The sequence below is a fragment of the Strix aluco genome, chromosome 19 (genome assembly GCF_031877795.1).
Source record: "Strix aluco isolate bStrAlu1 chromosome 19, bStrAlu1.hap1, whole genome shotgun sequence".
Lineage (NCBI taxonomy): Eukaryota > Metazoa > Chordata > Aves > Strigiformes > Strigidae > Strix > Strix aluco.
Window position 1 is genome coordinate 10,445,350 of NC_133949.1, and position 19,424 is coordinate 10,464,773.

The 19,424-nt window shown below is 38.3% G+C and overlaps 1 protein-coding gene across 5 annotated transcripts; it reads right to left on the reverse strand.

The window, feature by feature from the left end:
• Positions 1–772: 772 nt before the first annotated feature.
• On the reverse strand, positions 773–19,286 carry INPP5K (inositol polyphosphate-5-phosphatase K). Of its 5 annotated transcripts, none has more exons than XM_074844907.1 (13): positions 19,079–19,286; positions 16,402–16,509; positions 15,608–15,716; positions 12,316–12,432; positions 11,833–12,005; positions 10,181–10,292; positions 9,502–9,611; positions 8,864–8,890; positions 6,929–7,121; positions 6,543–6,680; positions 5,938–6,021; positions 4,601–4,705; positions 773–3,506 (listed from the first exon to the last, which is right to left on the reverse strand). In XM_074844907.1, exons 1-13 carry the CDS (start codon positions 19,123–19,125, stop codon positions 3,408–3,410), a joined length of 1,422 nt encoding a protein of 473 aa, XP_074701008.1. In that variant the 5' UTR covers positions 19,126–19,286; the 3' UTR covers positions 773–3,407. The 5 variants fall into 5 exon arrangements, with proteins under 5 accessions (XP_074701008.1, XP_074701006.1, XP_074701009.1 ...); XM_074844905.1 differs by lacking the exon at positions 19,079–19,286 and adding an exon at positions 16,724–19,061; XM_074844908.1 differs by lacking the exon at positions 8,864–8,890.
• Between the last annotated feature and the right edge of the window lie 138 nt (positions 19,287–19,424).

Genomic DNA, 19,424 nt, shown 5'->3' on the forward strand with positions numbered 1-19,424 from the left:
GGTAGTAGAAACAATAGTCTTTATCAGAACGTATTTTTAGGGTCTAACAAACACGCAAGACATCTTAGAAATATTTCCTGTTTACACAGAGCTGTACTATCTGTGTGCAATGATACACTGCACATCCTGAGGTTAGCTAGGAATCAGAAATATATGGAAGTTAAATAAGGCTACACTGGACAACGTTCCTTGGTAAGACATATTTCCTATTTTAAAATAAATTCTCTAACAGCAGGGAATTACAAAAAGTTACCCTTAGATGGAAATTACTTGATAGGAAATTTATATTAAAACATACAAAATTTAAAATACGAAGTAAAACAGCAGATTTTTCACAAAGACAGAAAAGACATCTCAAATCACACTGAAAAATTCACTGAAAAAGTGAAATTAGAAGAACCTGTTCTTAAAAATTAAGAAAGCAATGTGAAGTGGCTCGAGCATTTTTACAAGGAAAATATCAAAACCTCCCTCAACAGGGAAGAGGGAATAGAGAATCCAAAGCAGAAGTCTATTTAATACTGGATTCATTTAAATAGAAAAAAAAAAATTAATGTGCTTTGCCCAAAAGAAAAAACAGCATTTGTCCTCGCCATTCTTTTGCAGTCCAAAGCCCTACTGCGTATGTTATTACTGACATACTTCCATTCTAAAATAGTTCTATCAGTGCATTAAACAAGAGCAAAGTTTCTTGGAGAAAGGTTATCATGCACAAATTAATCCTCCCCACCTGAACCAACGTGTTCATTCTCAAATTAATACAGGCCATGTAGACACTTCACTGCCAGGATTTATTTTAGTGGTACATGAAAACGCTTGAATATAAAAACATTTCCAGTGATTATAACATCCAATAAAGGTGCTTTATCAAAGATAAATTTCATCAGAAATTGCATCATTACAGGTCATGGAATAGTTTGAAAAGCTACCATAGGTAACAGTAGTATACAAAAGTGCCACTGTGTGCATAATACTCAAGAAAGAAGTATAGAGTTCTGTGCAGCATCCTACTAACACACAAGCAGATTCAATCACAGCTGCTGTGGGCATTTTCAGTGAAGTCCTGTGGTTCAAAGGATTAGTTTACAAAATGCAGCTTCTGTGTCCAGTGATCGAGAGGGTTATCAGCTCTCATACAACATTAGGGATCTTGAGTTTCTTGCCCATGTAAAGCGGCTGTATAGCTCCCCCTCTGAGCTGCTCACGAACAGCAGATGCACCCTGATCAGAAGAAACTGGATCTTGGTCCACAACAAATCGCCAGCTGTGGTCTGGAATTCAAAGACCACTGTTCCTTGAGCTCTCCACAGAATCTCCTTGCATGGAGTACAGTAATACAGTTCCACAAGTAAAATCAGAAACAGAGCACAACTCAAGAACTGCAAAAGTTCTTTGCAATTCGGTAGGGATTTGTCTGATGCCCTAATTGCCATGAAAAGTCACATATCTGAAAGATTTAGTGCAAAACAAATTCTTGTAAGACACGTACAAATGTGAAAACGGTTTCTATTCTTGTTCCAAAGTCTAACAGGAATGTACAAACTGTAAACCTCAAGGCAGTTTTAATCCGTGCAATGAACACAGTATCCTCTGAACCTGCCCTCACCACTTACAACTGGAAACAGTTCCCAACACCAAGCATTAAGCTGAGGTACTACTAACTAAAATTTACAGAAGCTAAGTGTTCTTAAACCCCACACTGCAACTACCTAACCAGTTAACCTACGTTATAGTTTCCACAGTATACAGAGACACCCGGACCGCAGACTTTATACAGTGAATGATATAAGCAAGTAATTGCAAAACAAATGTCATACCAAGGTCTTAACCTTTTATCTCAAAAGAATCTTGAGAAAGCTAAAGCTTTGAGAAAAAGAGCAAAAAGGAATTCACTCTGTTCTGAAGCAATACTCCAACATAAACACACCAACATCCTTTGCTTTGCTCTTTCACTTGAACCAAATTTTCTCTTTTCCATCCACAGCCAGCATGACAGTGATTAGTAACTAACTCTACTTACCGTACACAGTAGGCAGCTCGAAGCTGGGTATCTAGAACATGGGAGACTCACGAGTGCTCTTTTCCAGCACCGCAGTCTGAGATTCTGTGGAATGTTGGTGCCTCTTCCAAACCTTTCCAAACATCTCCATTTCCTCATCAAGAAACAAAACCATTTCTGAAGCTAACTACCTTTGAGGTTTTTAAAGGTACATGATCTTTCTTATTCCATCTCCATCCTCAAGTGTACAGGATACATTAAGGTAGGTCTAAGCACCTCTAGAAAACAGAAATTTTGCAGACCAATTGGTTTAAATTGAAGAGATTTACAATTTTGGTAGCAGAGATTATGCCATAAGAAAAAACTTGTTCCACTGAAATTCCCCATTTATAATTCCCATCGTCTCTGTAGTAAGTGTAGCAACTACGTGGCAAGATGGTATCAGGGAAGTACTTAAATATGGATTTAGCTTTCTAAACTCAATGAGCAAAAAACAATCGGGGTTAGGAACATGACCATTAGCTCTTTGCTAACAAGTGCTTCAAGTGCTATTGGTCTGCTCACCTATGATAAAGCATTTCTCAACTTAAGCAATTTCTTTCAGAAATCGTGGGATCCTGGTTAACTCTCAGCCAGGGACTAGCATAAAAGCAGTTTTATTTTACTTTTTTAAATCAGAGGGAGAAATGCATAGGCAAATTGATAAATCATTTTATAAAAGAAGAATTAAAAAAAAAAATCAGAAAAAGTGTGTTTTGATAAATGCATCTGCATCTGGAAAAACTAGAAATGGAAACTCCTACAAACAGTTATCAGTAAGGCATGAAAAAGAGTGATGTACTACCAAAGGAGAATTTACACGCTCCAAAGATTTTGTTTTCATGTGACTTGTTGCCACATCTGTTTCCCAAAAGGTAATTAGCTTACATTTGAAAGTCAAATAAAATTTTAAAACAAGCTAACTAGCTGTATCTAATAAATAATTTTTTAAATAACTTCATTTAAACTCAAAATCTGAAAATCAATGATTAAGTGGTTACAGCATAGTAAATATTGTAAATAAAATATCCTCTACAAAAAAGGAGAAAGCCTAAAAATTTATTACAGATCGCGATTTACTTAGGTTAAATCATTATATTAGAAATGTCTATCACCTTAAAACATACAGCATTCATTAGGTGCTATTTTTACAGTTCTCATCCAGTGCAAGAGAGTTACTCTCCCTGTAACAATAAAAATATGTTTCCACAATAAATTATCTTCTGTGAGCTTACAAAATTTCTGAACAATCCTACCTGTCTTACTTGCACTGTCTTACTCCATCTTCTAAGAGTAAAAGCTTATAATCACTAAGACATAAAGAATCATCTAACTCCTGAACCAGGACCACTAAATGCCCTTTCTGCCTTCAGAACTCATCATGCGATTCCAGATTGTCAGGTTTCTGCATCCAACTGTTCTCTTCCTGTGTCAGATCCTTTCCTATTAACGTTCTGTTAGGCTGAATCTAGAAGACAGACAGCAGTTAATAAATTAACACATTCAGAAACACCGTGTTGCTCTATACTATCAATACACCATTATAAAAAGATGTCTTACATACTTGATAGGAACTGAGAACACTGAAAGTGATGCATCTATGCAGCAATTATGAATTAAAAAAAAAAAAAAAAAATCTAGTAAAAAACCCACTAGACTGATACCAAAGCATTAAGTGTCATGCAAAAAGAAAGGCATATGGCGTGTTGTATCCACATACAACTGATAATTATCCTGCAGAGTCTGTGGTAGATCTTACACTCAAGAGACAAGTGGAATACTAGACTCTGCAATATTTCTCACCAACATAGAAAGAAAATTATGAACAGTATCAGTGAGATATACCAGCCAGCCCAGCAACTTTCATTAGTGTATCCCCTAAGACAATAGAGTTTCACAGTCTTCTAAAACCCCTTCATTCAACAACAATGGAGAACTTCCATTTTAACTATTCTACAACACATTAGAACAGCCATTACAGCATGGAAAATTATGCACAAACATAATGATTTTGGCAAAAAATGCTTGTGTAGAAGAAGCAACGCTCAGTCACTTCATCTAGTCTGTGCAGGGTAAGTCATCCTTTCAGAAATTAAACAAAGCAGCCTGTTAAATAACTTGAGTTCCAGCTCCTTGTCTTTCCCAAATTCAAGTGACTAAATATACAGGAAGCACTTCTGTGCAAATCTACCACAGAATGGAACACGAAGAGTTCACTTACAATCTGTCAGAAACTTGGCAGCATTTAAGTTTATTTGAGTTCTCATCTTTACAGAAACTAAAGACCTAAGTGACAGAGCCTGGAGTTCCAAAAATGAAAGCCGAAAGAAACCTGTCTTATTTCATTACAACAATATGTTGCCATAATAGCTACTCAGAGTCTTTTAACATATCAGCAAATTTTTTTATGGGATGTTAGCCAGCACATATCCTTTTTGCAATTACTTCTGCTGCCACTTCCCCCAGGATTAACACAGCTGCACACACCTACGTTCAGACACATATGAAAGCAAAAGACATAAAAATCACATCGACATTAAATAAAGCTTCCAAATATATTACCTGAAAAGGCTGGCTGATACCAACTATTGACTGCAAATTATTGCTATAATAACAAAGCAAAAATTCTCCTCCCATATCAGGTATTTCTGCAGCACTCATGTAAACCTGTCAACAAGAATAAGAATAGGCAATGGGCAATTTCCACAGAGAAAGAAGCTTACAAAACAGCAGTCTCTGCCATTCAGGACAGTAAATCAGTATTTACTATTTATAAGCAAGTTGTAAAGCATAAACTAAAAAGGATCAGGACAGAAATAACTCATGAAACTATCTGGAAACTAACTCAGGGAGGAAAAGTTAATATCTTTCACCTTGTGTGCAAGCTGACTTGGTTCAGCAAGAAGTGAGAAGAAACCTGGAGTTGTAAGGGAAGGGGCAAGGCCACACAAACAGCAGGGAGGGAGATGAACTGCAATAAGCTGTTCCACAAAACAGCAGAGCAAACCCACCACCTCAGGTCTGTACCAACCTAAAGACCCAATGGTTCCTAAGCTGCAGCCCACAGTATCCTGCTAAAACAACGTTCATAGTGCTTAGATTTCTAAGCTCAGTGATAGGAAACCATGGTATCAGAGAAATTTTGATATTCAGAATATTGATACAATTTGGGCTCTTGCTGCAAACTTGATGCTAACTTACAAAATCTTTATCAAGAAATAACTGCTTTCCATTGTTGCCTGGAAAATCTCATCCATCCTTGCACTCACTGTGTCTCCAAAATTATATTTGAATTTCTGTTTGTTCAGACAAATACCTCTGGAAACAGATCATTTGTACTCAAAATAAGGTTGGTTTGTTCATTTGAAAACACTTCAGGTAATCACTATTAGGAAGCTATGTAACAGACAGCAGTTTTTAAACAGGGACCAAAATACTCAATAGCCAAAATGAAGAAAAGTCTAAGAAACCCTCATCTGTAGCTGTGTTAGATACCTGGAACTGTGTTAGTAACATTAGGTACTTACAACTGTAGTGAAAAAAAATCACACAATAACTTTATGACAATCACATTAAAAAATGGCCACTTATTTCAGTGGCAGGAATGGGACAAAAATATAAAATGACAGTAGTTTTTAGTACAATCAAAAGTCACTACAGGAATAAATTGCTTTTTCAGCAATTCCCTTAAGCAATATGGTCACACCTAAGACAGTACGCTAGACTTCCTGAAAATTAGTAAGAATTAGCAAGAAGGATTTTAAACAATAATATCGCTCCCAATTAGCTTTCATTGGGAAAGAGGATACCCCCCCATAAGAGGAAGGGGATATGGAACAAATAGACCTTGAATGCTACTCTATGGGAAACTACATTAGAAAGAAATACAACTGGCTTACTTGTTTACTGTCTTTGTTAGAAGAAATTTCATCATCTTCTACCCAAGCGTAAGTAACATAGTCATTCACATGCCTGAAAGCCACCTGCAAAGAAAGATGCAAACCATCAGCCTCCTGAAAGGAGCAAAAAAGACACTACATGGAAAACTCAAAGTTATGAGAGATGTTTACTACTTCACTGAAGTAATTAAAACATTTCACTTTTAGGATCAAAACATTTTGCACAAATCTTTTGTTTCTGAGAGGGTGCAAGTGCTCTGTTCTCTCATCCTTCCACTGACTTTTATTTTTGTTCTCTTTGCTGTATAAATCTTCTGAAGTGCAGGCATTGGGGGAGGACAATTCCTCTTCACAGCTTCTGCACCATTTTACTTAAATAAATCACCACATTATCTTTGCAGAGAATTTCAAGGGTGCGAAAGAGCTCACATGCTATGCAACTGAACTGTCAGCATACTGAAACTGATGGCAATCAAGAATACACCACTATTTCAAAGAGTTTTGCACTAGCAAGAATCACAATGTCCTATCACAAAAGACTATCAACTACCTCCTCCAGTCATACTCACCATCTTCATTAAAGAGCCATGATGCACTAACATTACCTTGAAGAGTCCAATCCAGTCCCAAGCACTGCTTGGGAGCTCAGGCACTGCAGAGTAGCTGATTAGAACATCATGTTCCGCGCTCCACTCACCCTCAGGATTCAGCGTGACCAGAGGATGTGATAGAAGAGGCTTCAACTAGACAAAAGAACAGAATTTAAAGTCAGTCAAGTCTGTCATTCTTTCAGTTATTCTTTTCAAGTGATTCTCTGCCACACCTGCTGTGGGACTCTTAACTGAATGGAAATAACCTGAAAGCAATTTTCTGCCTTTACTACAATCAGAACAAAACAGAGATTATGACTTACAAAGTTTAGAAAACCAGCTTCTGTAAGGCAACACTTAGTAAAACAAAGTTATTCTTAACAACATAACTGGGACAGCACCTCAAGCCCAAAAGTTCCTGTAACAGGTTTGTGATCGCTGATGCCATAGCTCATGTGACTGATATAGTTATTCAAAGTAACAGAAATTGTCTGTTCCTCTTCAGTGAATTTGTCTTCTTTTGATGCATGCTGGCAGAGATTTTTCACTCTCCAAAGAATTCTATCAGTCCATGCTGGCTTTCTTTTCTTCTCACTGCAAAAGTGTAAGATAAAAGTGAAATGCGAAGAGAAACAGTTGCCAAAAGCTAATAATACCGTGCAAAATCTACTCAAAGTTCAAAGACTGTCAGACACACATTAATAAAAGAAGGCAATCACATACAAGCTTCATTTTACAGCTCTGTTCAATACGCTTTACAAGCCAGGTTTCCTTCGTTTGAACTCAATGCCATTTACCACAGGTAAATTTCATAGGTTTCTGAAAGAGGAGTAAAATGAAGGGGAGAAGGGCATTTCAGTGGGTTAGTTGGCTTCATACAGGAAATGATACTTTCTCCTAAAATACTCCATAAAAACATGCAATAACATTGAGATAATACAGCAACTTCCCCAAGCTTCAAATGCACAGTTATTCTGAGAAATGGGGCATATAAACTTAAGGAAGATGTAGGAAGAGTCTGAATGATGTTTGAAATTATTCAAAACATTTGAGAACAAGTTTCTTTTTACTTACAACAAAAAACGGACAAACTTAGGTAGCTTATACTACTCACAGGTGACACAGTAATGCTTTATTTAAAGTTCCTCTAAATTGTACTAGCCTGCATTTCAAGTTTGCAAGCTATTGCTGTCTCATAACAAAAGGCTTTAAAAATTCCATAATCAAGAAAGTTGTGTCTGCAACCTGCAACTGTGCTATAGATTAAACTGTAATTGTAAATCAGAGTTTCCTTTTATACCATATCAGTAACAACAGAAGACATGAGCCTTTCGTGGTTCTCTCTGTGGAGAAGAAGGGTGGAGGTGTGGAGGAAGACTTAACAGCAACTCTCTGTATGGATGTATCACTTCAAATTGAAATGGAGAAAAGATCATACCCTATGGAAGGGGAATTAGAATGGACTGGATTGGATTATAAAAGTTAATGAGCAGGATGTGCAAGGAAAACTGTCAGTTTAATAACTTTGAATATCAAAATCATCAGAAACTGGAAATGCCATTTAGTTCAATATTCAACATACTGTTGTTTTACCCCTTCCCATATACAAGTCTGACTCACCTTTAATAAGGTGGAAAGATTTTAAATGACTAAGGAGCCATATCCCACTTACTTCAGTAATTATATAAACCGACAGAAATCTTTATGAGCTGCCATAGGTCTGCTCTGCTGTGCAAGAAAATACCGAAAGACCAGCTTAATACACTCACTATTTTACAGAAAATGGCATATTAGATAGGAAACAAAACCTCAAAATCCACACTGAAAAAGTATCAAAGATAACAAAATACTATGCGCTTCACATAAAGCACACTTTTCAAGGGGGCTTGCCTTGAGGTCTACTGATCACCCTCCATGTGACCAAAATACCTCTGCTAGCTCTAACAACAGCAGAACGCACACAGTATGAGCAAGCATACTTTTTGTTCTTTACATGAGCCAGTACAGACTATTAGGCTGTGAATCATTCTTACAATGTCTAGGCTTGGATTATTGTAAGTATTTTTTGTTCACTGGATTTCCCATTATGTCTCTTCACACTCAAGTAGGGAGCAAAAATGTCTTTGGAGCCAAATGAATAAACTTCCAATATTAAGTGCACAGCAGAGTAGATAACACTACAGCTTTCAGACAGGTTCAGAAAATCCCTGAAGAAAATCAGCTGTTATCTGATTTTCAAATATTTCACAAAAATCAAATCAAAAGCTCAGGAAGGAGCATTGTTTTGATTCTGAAATATTTACAAATCTATGAAATCCAAAAAGTTCTCTTCTTACTTAAACCAAAACAGGGACTTCTGCTCTCTGGAAGTAAAGAAAAATATCAGTACAAAACCCCTGTTTGGACAAGAACTTATCCTTCTGTTGAAACATAAGACTAATACTTAACAACAAACAGAGGAAAAAAGTGTCAGAGAAAAACACTGGAAACTTAAGCTACTCCATTTTCAACTTAAAATAATTTATAAAGACACGTTTATTACATTTATTTTCAAATACCAGCAATATCTAATGAAATGCTTAAGCAGAGAAGGAAAACAAAAATTGCAGACAATTACTCTTTTCCTTTTGCTCATTTCTGACAACCAATAGACACTTTTAGTATTAAAGAACTAAAAAGAAGTGGCTTAAACAAGCGCCAATTTATTCTGTTAATCTAGTCTTTGCACAAAGAAAGTTGGGTTGCTTCACTACTTCCCTCACACAATCAGCAGACTCAGGCTTCTTCAGCCAGAAATACTCTTTTATTCAGTGAATAAATGTGAATACACTGAATGAGTCTAACAGAATAGCTCAATAGCCCCAGTTAACCAGTACATTCAGGAAACTCAAGTTTGCTTATGAAAGTGATATTTAGTCCAACACCACATTCACTCTAATATTCCATGTCTAAACTCATCTTATTATGCTTTTACCTTGTATCATATACATCCGAATAAAGGTCAAACTTGTAGGTGGGTTTAAACTGCAGAGGACCCTCTATGAATTCCTGAAGAAATGCTTCCTTCTTTTTTGCCATATTTAACTGCAGAATTAAAAAGTAACTTTTAAAGATTATGTTTAAAAATCAGAGCTTAAAGGGCAACTGGAAATGGAGATGAGAAAGCGTCTTCCAAGAAGAATTCAACTTCTCAGTCAGCACAACATATTTGGAAAGGTAAATTCAGGAGTGCCTCTTGGTTACCGCCAGAACTCTTGACACGATCTCTTTAAAAGTTTTGCAGCAGTTCTACTCAAAACAAATTCCAGAATAAGCTTCTCTCAAATATAATTCTTAGGGGAGGAAAAAAGGAAGAGAAATGAAGGTGAGGAACAATTCACAAGCCGTGAAGTTCAAAGAAAGCTTCAAACATGAGCACTGTAAATGAGTAAGAAAGTAAACAAAAGCAGAAAAAGTTCACAATTCATTGGGGCTTCTGACTGCGAAGTGAGAGAGTGAACAGCTAGATCTGTCCCACCTCATGACTACTCTGAATTTGTGCTCTTTAATAGTAATTAGAAACTCAAGAGGTAATGTTAACTACCGTGTTGTGTTTGTATGCATTAAAAACAAACCAACCAACCAAACTCTCCAAACAGAGTAAGACAACATACCTGGTCCTTTTCCCACAGCAGATTGTAACGCTTGTTATTTATTGATTCTCGGACAAAATGTATGCCATAATCTGCTATCCGGAAGTTTAGATCTCCAAAACAGAAGAGAAGGCTTAAAAAAAAAAAGAAGGGGGGGGGAGGCAAAAAAACAAGGAAGATTTATAGGAATCCATTAACACAAGGGAAGAATTCAATAGAATATAAAGCATTACACTAATGAGGTGTTCTAATCACTTATATTACTTAATCTGAACAGTTTAAACACAGACATTAAGTAGTTGCAGATAAGATTACACAGGGATAACCTGCTGCTAAACAAAAAATGTAAAGAAATTGAAATAGTAAATGAAGTCTGTTGCATTCTTGCCACTTGCTCATTATTGCCTGGGTATTAACTTCTCCTGAGTCTCCTAATGACTTACATCTCTATTAGAGACACATTTAGAATTAAATTTTAACAGTAGGTAAAATAATTCACAAAATTAATGACCTATACACCAGCTGGTTATGTTAATCCACTAACTCAGAGCTCTGGTTTGGTGCCTTGGGAAAGCAGGGATACATACCAGGTGTTCTATAGTTATTAGCAAAGAAAGTTATGTTACGAAGCACTGGAGTGCATCATCAGCAATGTTTTAAACAACAGGAAAGCCAGTTTTTAAGTAAATTAACTTCTCTTTGAAAATCCCTACTTTCAAGGTTTTGTTCAGGGGCGGATACTCCAAACTTGATCTTAGGGAAACAAAACTTTTCTTCTAATGCCATTTGTAATTTCTTCTTAGAAGATGACAGCAAGTGATTTGGTACATGCTCATGCACGTAATCGAGAAAATGAAAAACATAAAATTGAAATATCAAACACTTATACTAAGGCAAGAAAAGTAATAATTTTGAAATTCATGTGTCCTACATTTTTACCTAATTTTAATGAATTCATTAACAATTAAAGTGATATTACATATCTATTCCAGATTTATCTATCCTGGCAGTTCTACAGGTATATATAAAAAAAATAAATTACCAAACTAAAATGTTTTTCTCAACCCTGTTTTAAATGGTTCTACTACCATCTTTAGACTCCAGCACATGGAAACAATGGAACATAGAAATAATTCCTGCAGAATTAAGGAACAAGAGCTCAATTAGTGGCCCAAATTAGGTTTTGGTGTTTTGTTTTTTTTTTTTTGTGAGACACCTGAGGGGAGTGTAATTCATATAGCTAGAGAAATCATCGATCAAGGTTTTAAAGGCTGAGAAGCCCTTAGCCAGATTCTAAAATTTCAACAGGAATAAAACCAGCCCAAAACATAACACAAATCTCCTCAAAAAATCAAGGAAGATAAACATTTAATAGCAATCTAAAGGATTTTTGGTATAAACGGGCTTTAGCTTCTAAAGCTCTCCAGCACATCACATGTGCAATACATACGCTAACAAATTTAATGTAATTCAAGACTGGAAGAGAACAGTCTTGCAAAATAGACCTCCATCTTTCAGGTTAGCTTTTCCTCCCGGGATCCAGGGTCAAGGCTGAAAACACATTTGAAATAAAAATGATGGATGAAAACTCCAAAACCCAAACTCTTCAGTGCATGAATTTACCATGCAACAGATAAAAAGAATACAGAGAGAATAGGGTCTGACCAACTCACTCGTGATCCAAGGTACTTGGAATATTCTCTCCTTCAAACTGCATTTCCAGAATTTTCTCAAAGTCATCCAGTCGCTGCTCTGTATTCTCCATGTGAGCTGGCAAGTGGCAGTTCATGAAACAAACTGTATGACCATAGAGGGACATGCGAACGGTGACTCCTCCTTTGTTCCCCTGGTACGGAAGATGCACAACATTCTCTGAAACTGCAGTCAACACCTGCAAACATAACTGTTACCACCACCTATACAGTTCTAAATCTTGCTATTTAAACTAATACAATTTCTTCCTACATAAGTTGTTGCGTATCAGCTAATAAACTGGTAAAGTTATGGCCTGTGCATACAAGGTTCAAACGAGGGAGGTCTCACTGCTTGTCAGTTTATTAATTTTTAGGTAAACCATATATCCTCTCTCCCACCATGAAACCACTTAGAGGCACACCCCACCGTAAGCGTAACCAAGGCAACCAGGCCTTCCTTACCCAGTATCCATACAGGCCCGTGCGTGTGTAGTGGGTATGAATGTCCCGTATGAAAGGCAGGTGGACGTGCTTCACAAAGAGCAGAAGCAGTAACCCCTGCATGCGAACGGAGGAGAGCTGGAAGAGATACGAGAGGGGCCACGGTCATTTCCAGGGAGGTATCTGGAATTCCTGGGGTCTAGTTTATAGGAGCTTTTAGGTGAAGAACAAATAGCTGAAGTCATGCAAGTCCCTTGCCAAGCCTGGCTTCAATACTGTGACACAGTAAACGCAGACGCATTTCAGGGCTGTAAAGAACGCATTCTTACGGTAGACTTGCTTATAAACAATTTTGATGAATCTCTCAAGTAATTAAGATTAGTTGTAACGTTACAAATCTGAAGTTGACCTCAAAACATGTGTATTTGCCCAAACATCTTTAAAGACATTTCTTCTGCCTCACCAGTCTCTTGTTTCTACCTTTAAGCATCTTATTCATGAAGAACCAAACCCTTGATTTTTCACTTATATTCTTAACAGTGCACACCTACAAGTCCGCCAACAGGAGCAAGTTTTTCAAACTGCAACATCCTTTAGCACATAACTAATCATTCTAGATGCCATTAAAATGCCTAAAAAGCACAGCAGTTACTCCTAGGCATTTGCAAAAACAATGAGCTGCTAACAGCAGTAACTCTTGCCCGCAAGCCTGTAAAAGCTGATTTATCAAACACTTCCAAAGATACTTAGGGAGCAGGTAAGACACTGTTTAAGCTTTAAGATACTGGACTTTTTTTGTGGTTTGCTTTTTGTGTATGTGTGGAAGTAGTCTAATGAAGATGTTCTTCATTAAAAATTTACGAACTTTACAGTGTTCCTGGCATGAAACACAAAATTCCTTGTGTTTGTTTTAATGATAATGTTTCAATTTAAAATACAGACATTGAAATATACTAACTATAGTTCAATTTTATGCTGGACGAACTTAGAGAAAGACAACATTAGAATAAAATCTAAATCCTAAGAATAAAATCTGATACTAAGAATAACACTGACTGTACAACTGCTGAGGAAGTACATGCCAGCCCAAAATTTAAAACAGAATTGCTCCTTTCTTTGCCTCCACATCTACACAATTGAATGATTTCAGAATATACGTTAACATTCTTGAACCCAACAAAATACTAAGCATTATACTGAAATGATGGATCTCAATTACCAGACAGAATCACAGGATGGTTTGGGTTGAAAGGGACCTTAAAGATCATCTAGTCCCAACCACCCCACCATGGGCAGAGACACCTTCCACTAGCCCAGGTTGCCCAAAGCCCCGTCCAACCTGGCCTTGAACCCTTCCAGGGAGGGGGCAGCCACAGCTTCTCTGGGCAACCTGTGCCAGGGCCTCACCACCCTCACAGGGAAGAATTTCTTCCTTACATCTAATCTAAATCTGCCCTCTGTCAGTTTAAAGCTGATGCGTAAATATTCATATCTAGATGATGCATAAATATTTGTATCTGATCAGACATTCTGTGTAACCACTATTCTCCTTTCCATAATTATGTCATGAGATACCAAGATCTTTCAGTCCCTTTATTATTTGCTACATTTCATGCCGCTGTGGGCCAGTCCCCAGATGCTTCTCAAGATCTGTATGAAACCTCTTCTCTCTGTAGGTCTTGGAACACCAAAACACAGTGGATGCCTCCTGTGCATCCACGTCCCACCAATACATACTGCCAAATCAAGCAAAAACCCTTCATAGAGGGGACATGATTCTGTTTATGGTGAAAGAACTGACTGACCCCAACCAACTTAACACTCTGAAACTGGACCCTGTTAGGGAAGGGACAGAATGCCCCAAGGATGACAACTACCCCTCCACACCCAACCTTGTCACAGGTCAGCAAAGAAGGGGTAATTGTTCCTCCCCTTCTCAGCCAAATTCCCAGCAGAAGCTCTCCTCACTGCCTGTTTTGATTTTGACGTGGCCTGACAGTCCCATCTTATTATTAGAGCTAATCAAGTCCTGCTGAAAACCATTAGGTGGCAGCATCCATTCATTAGTGTGTCCAAAGTGCCACATTTATAAATTAGAACTCAAAAGCAACCATGCATACCACTCAGAATTCTTTTTAACTGTCTGTATACAGGGCCTGAATGTCAGCCCACAGACAAATTTTGAACGTTCATCAGCAATGACTTACACTAGAATGAACAATGTTTTTTCTTCCTTTTTGTAGTTCCCAATGGGTCCTTTGTTTTGTTTAGCTATGGTTAAAAGAATGGCACAACTACTGAGTCTGATTAGCATGCACATAACACAATCATCTCAGCAAAATCACCCTGAAATAATGCTTGGTTTAGAAAACCAATGCAACATTCAAAAGGCTTTTAGCATCTCTTTATTAGAGAAATTCAGGACATCCTACGTTTATTGCTTGCATTATTAAAAGAGCTAGTACTTTAGCTGATCTTATGGCCCAGATATTACAAAAAAATCTTGTCACTTAAAACTACCATACAACGTTCTAAGTCTTCAAACAAAAATAAAGTCCTCAGAAAAAGATATATACCCACTAAAATACTGTTTTACATATATACAATTTATTTTCACCTGCAAACAAGTTGGAAAAAAAAAAAAAAGAAACAAACCTTACCAATCTTAACCAAAATCACAGCCATTGCTTGGGATATTTACAGTGAAAGCAAGTACTTAAGCAGACTACATTAGAAGCATCACAATACAGTTCCCCAGTATTGCACAGAGCAAAAAAATTTTCTACAAACAAGATAGAGATATTGTGGCCACAAGAAATATGCTGTCGAGTACAAGCTTACATTACATTTAATTTTAAATAATCTTCATTACTCTGTTCCTTGAGAATGTACTCTTACTACAACAGGAGTATTTTTTTATTCATTACCCGGTTCTGCAGCACTTACACGGGACACTGCCAGTATATCTGAACAACTTCTTGCTGTTTGTCATCTGAGCTGCAAAAGCATCAGAACTGCCCAGCTACTCCAAATGAGAAATGAAAAAACATATGTTCAATTTTTACTGCTAAAATTAAGGACATTATTATTAATAGAGAAAAAATAAAATTGCCTTTATCAACAAACCAGCAAAACGCAAGTGTGATGAAGAATCACTTTAACATATGTATACCTACGGAAGTGACTGACACATGCAAAAAACAGCATCAACTTATCTTTTATGGAGAGTTTGAGGGGAAAAAAAAAATCTGAATGGAGCTGAGGAAGACATTTTCCTTCACTGCTGTGACACTTAAGAGATGTAAACAATTACCTTGATATATCCCAATGGGGACAATACAGTCATGAAAAAAATGCTCCATGGATCATCAAATGCCAAGTCGGACAGAAAATTTGTGATTCTTGAGTTCACCTCCTGTAAGCTGAATAGATCAAGATTACTCACACTGTATCACTTGGTTTTGTCAGAATTCATATAACCTTTGCAGAATACAGACCACAACATCCTAACAGACCTCTCTCAGCGTTAAGTCAGAAATTTCTTGCTGTTCAGTTTCTCATTTACAAGCAATTTAACCCATCCACAGGTCTAACATCTAACACTGAGAAAAGCAAAGTTAAAGGAGCTTATATAAACCTGAAGACAGAGCTTAAGACAATGCTAGACTCAAGATATGTTATGACAAATAACCTATTATCAGGTCTTTAAAATTTCTAGAAAGTTTGGAAAACATGATGTCAGATTGTGCCTAATAAGCTTGCACTAACTTCTTTAAAACATGCTGAATTTTGGATAACTTTCATATCAAAATGAATATGCCTCTATGCGTCAACAAAGAAAACGGCAGCCAACAACTTTTTGTATGTTTAGCAAAAAGATATTCTGTATTTTGTCACAAAACAACAGCAGAAAGAAGATTCTCTTGCTAGAAATCATCTCTGTTCTAAGTCACTAACTCTAGTCTTCACCTTCTGTTAGCAATAATGTTAAACCATCTCCTAGGCAGTGATTCACATGGCACAGTCCTCCCAAAACAGACAGTAAGCTGTTGAGACTTCGCAGTTTTGCAATAAACTTACAAAGCAAGTTCGTTAATAGATACGTACCCTATAACATACATATCCACAGTTGGGCCCAGTGAATTGAGCTGAAGTAAACTAGTGACATCAGGAGGTGGAGAAGCTGTGCCCACATTCCAGGTAACTAAGTGTAGTCTACAAACAAACAAAAGTCACACAAAACCAATGCTAAAATTGAAACGTCAACAGGTAACCAACCTTAAGAGCATCTAATTTCCCCACAGAATTTCTGTCTAGAGAAAACAAAAATTTTCTGTCACTTTTCATCAATCAGAAATCTATTTATTAGCTAGCATTAAAAAGAAACCCCACCACCACCACAAAACCAATCAATTAGAGGGAACAAAACCTGAGTTCTTGCCACTTATCCTTCAGCTTTTTCCCCCAGATACGGAAAGCTTCATCTAGCGTGCGAGACACTTCTTCATGAATTTCATCATCCGAGCTGATGTCCTCTACACAAGCCATAAGCTGGGCTACTCGCTGACGGAGCTGCAAGCGGCCACTGGACCCCGTGCTGCTGAAACTTGCAGACCGGCTGCGGAAGCTGTGCAGGCTTTCCACATCGTTTAGGGAGAGGGCTGATGAATCTTGAAATGCATCTTCACTACTGAAGGATGCCATTTGCTCAAAAGACAAGAATAACTACACTCTGAAGGACTAGCCCATTAAAATCCTAAGTATAAAAGAAACAGATGGCTAAGGGTCTTCCAGATCAAATTTTCACTTGTTGGAAATTCAGCATTGCTTCAGCAACACAAAAGGACAAATGTAGATGCAGAAACGCTGAAAAAACCTGTAGCGTTACCACCACATTCACTGGGTTGTTACAAAAGCTGCAATCCCATCCTACCTCACACAGTGAATTGTTTCTTCATAATAGATTTAATGTGGTTAATTCTATAAGCTCAAGATTTAAAAGAATTTATTGTTGATTTGAATCAATCATGTGCCTCTATCTGTAGGCTAGTAGGAACATAATCTCCAGCTCCCAAACACACAAATACACCATTTTGACCAAAACTAAGCAAAGCTGCTGCTCCTCTCGAGCACTGTCAGAAACAGTTACATGTCATAGGACTTGCCTATTGTTTCTTTGCAAGACGGTAATTTCAATATCAGAGCTTCTAAAAAGGGATTTATTTTACTGTCAGTCTCGTTACAGGTCAGACAGACTTAAAAAATAACAGGCTGTTAATTTTCCATTCATTTTAGGGTCCTATAAGGACCTTATAAACACTGACAGTTAAATAGTGAATCCCACCAGTACACCCATTGTTAGGGCCGTATTTTTATCCCCAATCAACTGCCTGCTGAAGGTGACACACAATGTATATGAAAGAGCTGGAAAGTGACCTTGCATACCAGACTAAAATGATCCATAATTTCTCTCACCAATAGTTTCTCTCTGTAAGACTACACTGAAGTCAGCCAAAAGCTATTAAAAAAAAAAAGAGAAAAGGGTATGTATGCTGCAGATCTAATTCTGGCATCAGAGATGTATCACTTGGGAACACTCTCCAGTTACTAATTCTTAAGACAATTATCTGATTAAACAAAACTGAAATAATATTGAAGTCATCAGTCATGACTGACAGAAATTAAATTCCTCAAAGTGCCCAGTATCCACACTACTGATAAGAACACAGGAAAGACTGCAGTGCTAGCATTTACACCAAAGGAAATAATACTTGTAAAAATTTCAAGAACATCCTCAACAATTCAGTTTCACTGCAGGTTATGACCACGTCTGCAGGAAAAACTTAAAAGTGAGGAATGTACGTGCATCTGCAAAGCAAATAACCTACAGCATTATGCAGTCCCGAAGGTCTGCTGATGCTCCGACTACTTCACAAGGCCGTACAAATACTGCCCACAGCAAGCAGGGAAAACTAGAGTGACACCAATTTTCATCTGATGCCACAAAGACAGCCTTTACCAAAGGGAGGAGGACACTGCTCAAACTATTCTGGAAGCTTTCAGTACCACTAGAGTACAGTCTCAAGTACTCCTCCTACAAACAGTCCTAAATACAAGCAAACTACTGAAGACATCATTTAGCATCACTAACTCCTGAAATGATTCAATAACTGAGAATTTTTTAGGGACGTAGTATTTATAACACTGCCATGATTTTTAAGATCTTTGAGCAAGTGTTAAGTGTTCGTTGGATTGGGTTTTTTAAAATTTTCCTGTTATAGACAGCTACTTAACCACCCTTTCAGTAGATTTCTCTAGTGAACCAAGCCCACAGTGCAAGACACCGCAACTTATCACCACAGAAGACACATCGCGAAAACCCTGTAAAAGCAGAAACCAAAGACTCATTCAAGTTCCCTCCTCCACAAAAAGCAACAAATTTGAGAGACTAGATATATTAATAGCAAGCGCGGTAAATCTTGCCCTCGTTAAATGTAAGTAGGTCTCGGGAAAGTCCTAAGGACCCGAACAATACTCAATAAGCCTCCCTGAAACGACTTCAGTAGCGACGCTTCCAAATCAGAAAATCAGCTTTTCTTCTCTATTTCCTATGACTACGTAACATCGCCAATTAGTGTAACTCCCTGTTAATAAGCAGAAACACAAGTTTCGCTAATTCTGAGTTAATTACGTAACGACTGAGCCACTTTTCTCCCGTCCTCGGCAAAGCCGCCCTCAGACCCGCGCCTCACGCCGAGCCGCCCCTCCACCCCCAACCGCTCACCTCAGCTCCCTCACGGCGCCGCGGTGCGCCGGGCCCGCCGGCTCCATCCCCAGGGTTCTAGTCGGGAAGCGCTGCGAAGGGGACAGCAGGGGGACAGCAGAGGCCCCGGCCCGGCCCCGACTCGCCCGGCCTTGCCTGGCCTCACCCGGCGCGGCCCGCGGCCTCTTCGCTCCCCTCAGCCGCGACGCGCCGGCAGCGCCCCGCCCCATTGGCCGGCGGGTCGGGGGCGGGAAGGGCTGAGGGAGGAGGGCGGCGCGCGAGGGCGCCCCCAGGCGGGCGGGAGGACCGCGGCGGCGCGTGCAGGCGCAGCACCTTTGCCACCCGCCCCCACCCCTTCGCAGCCCCC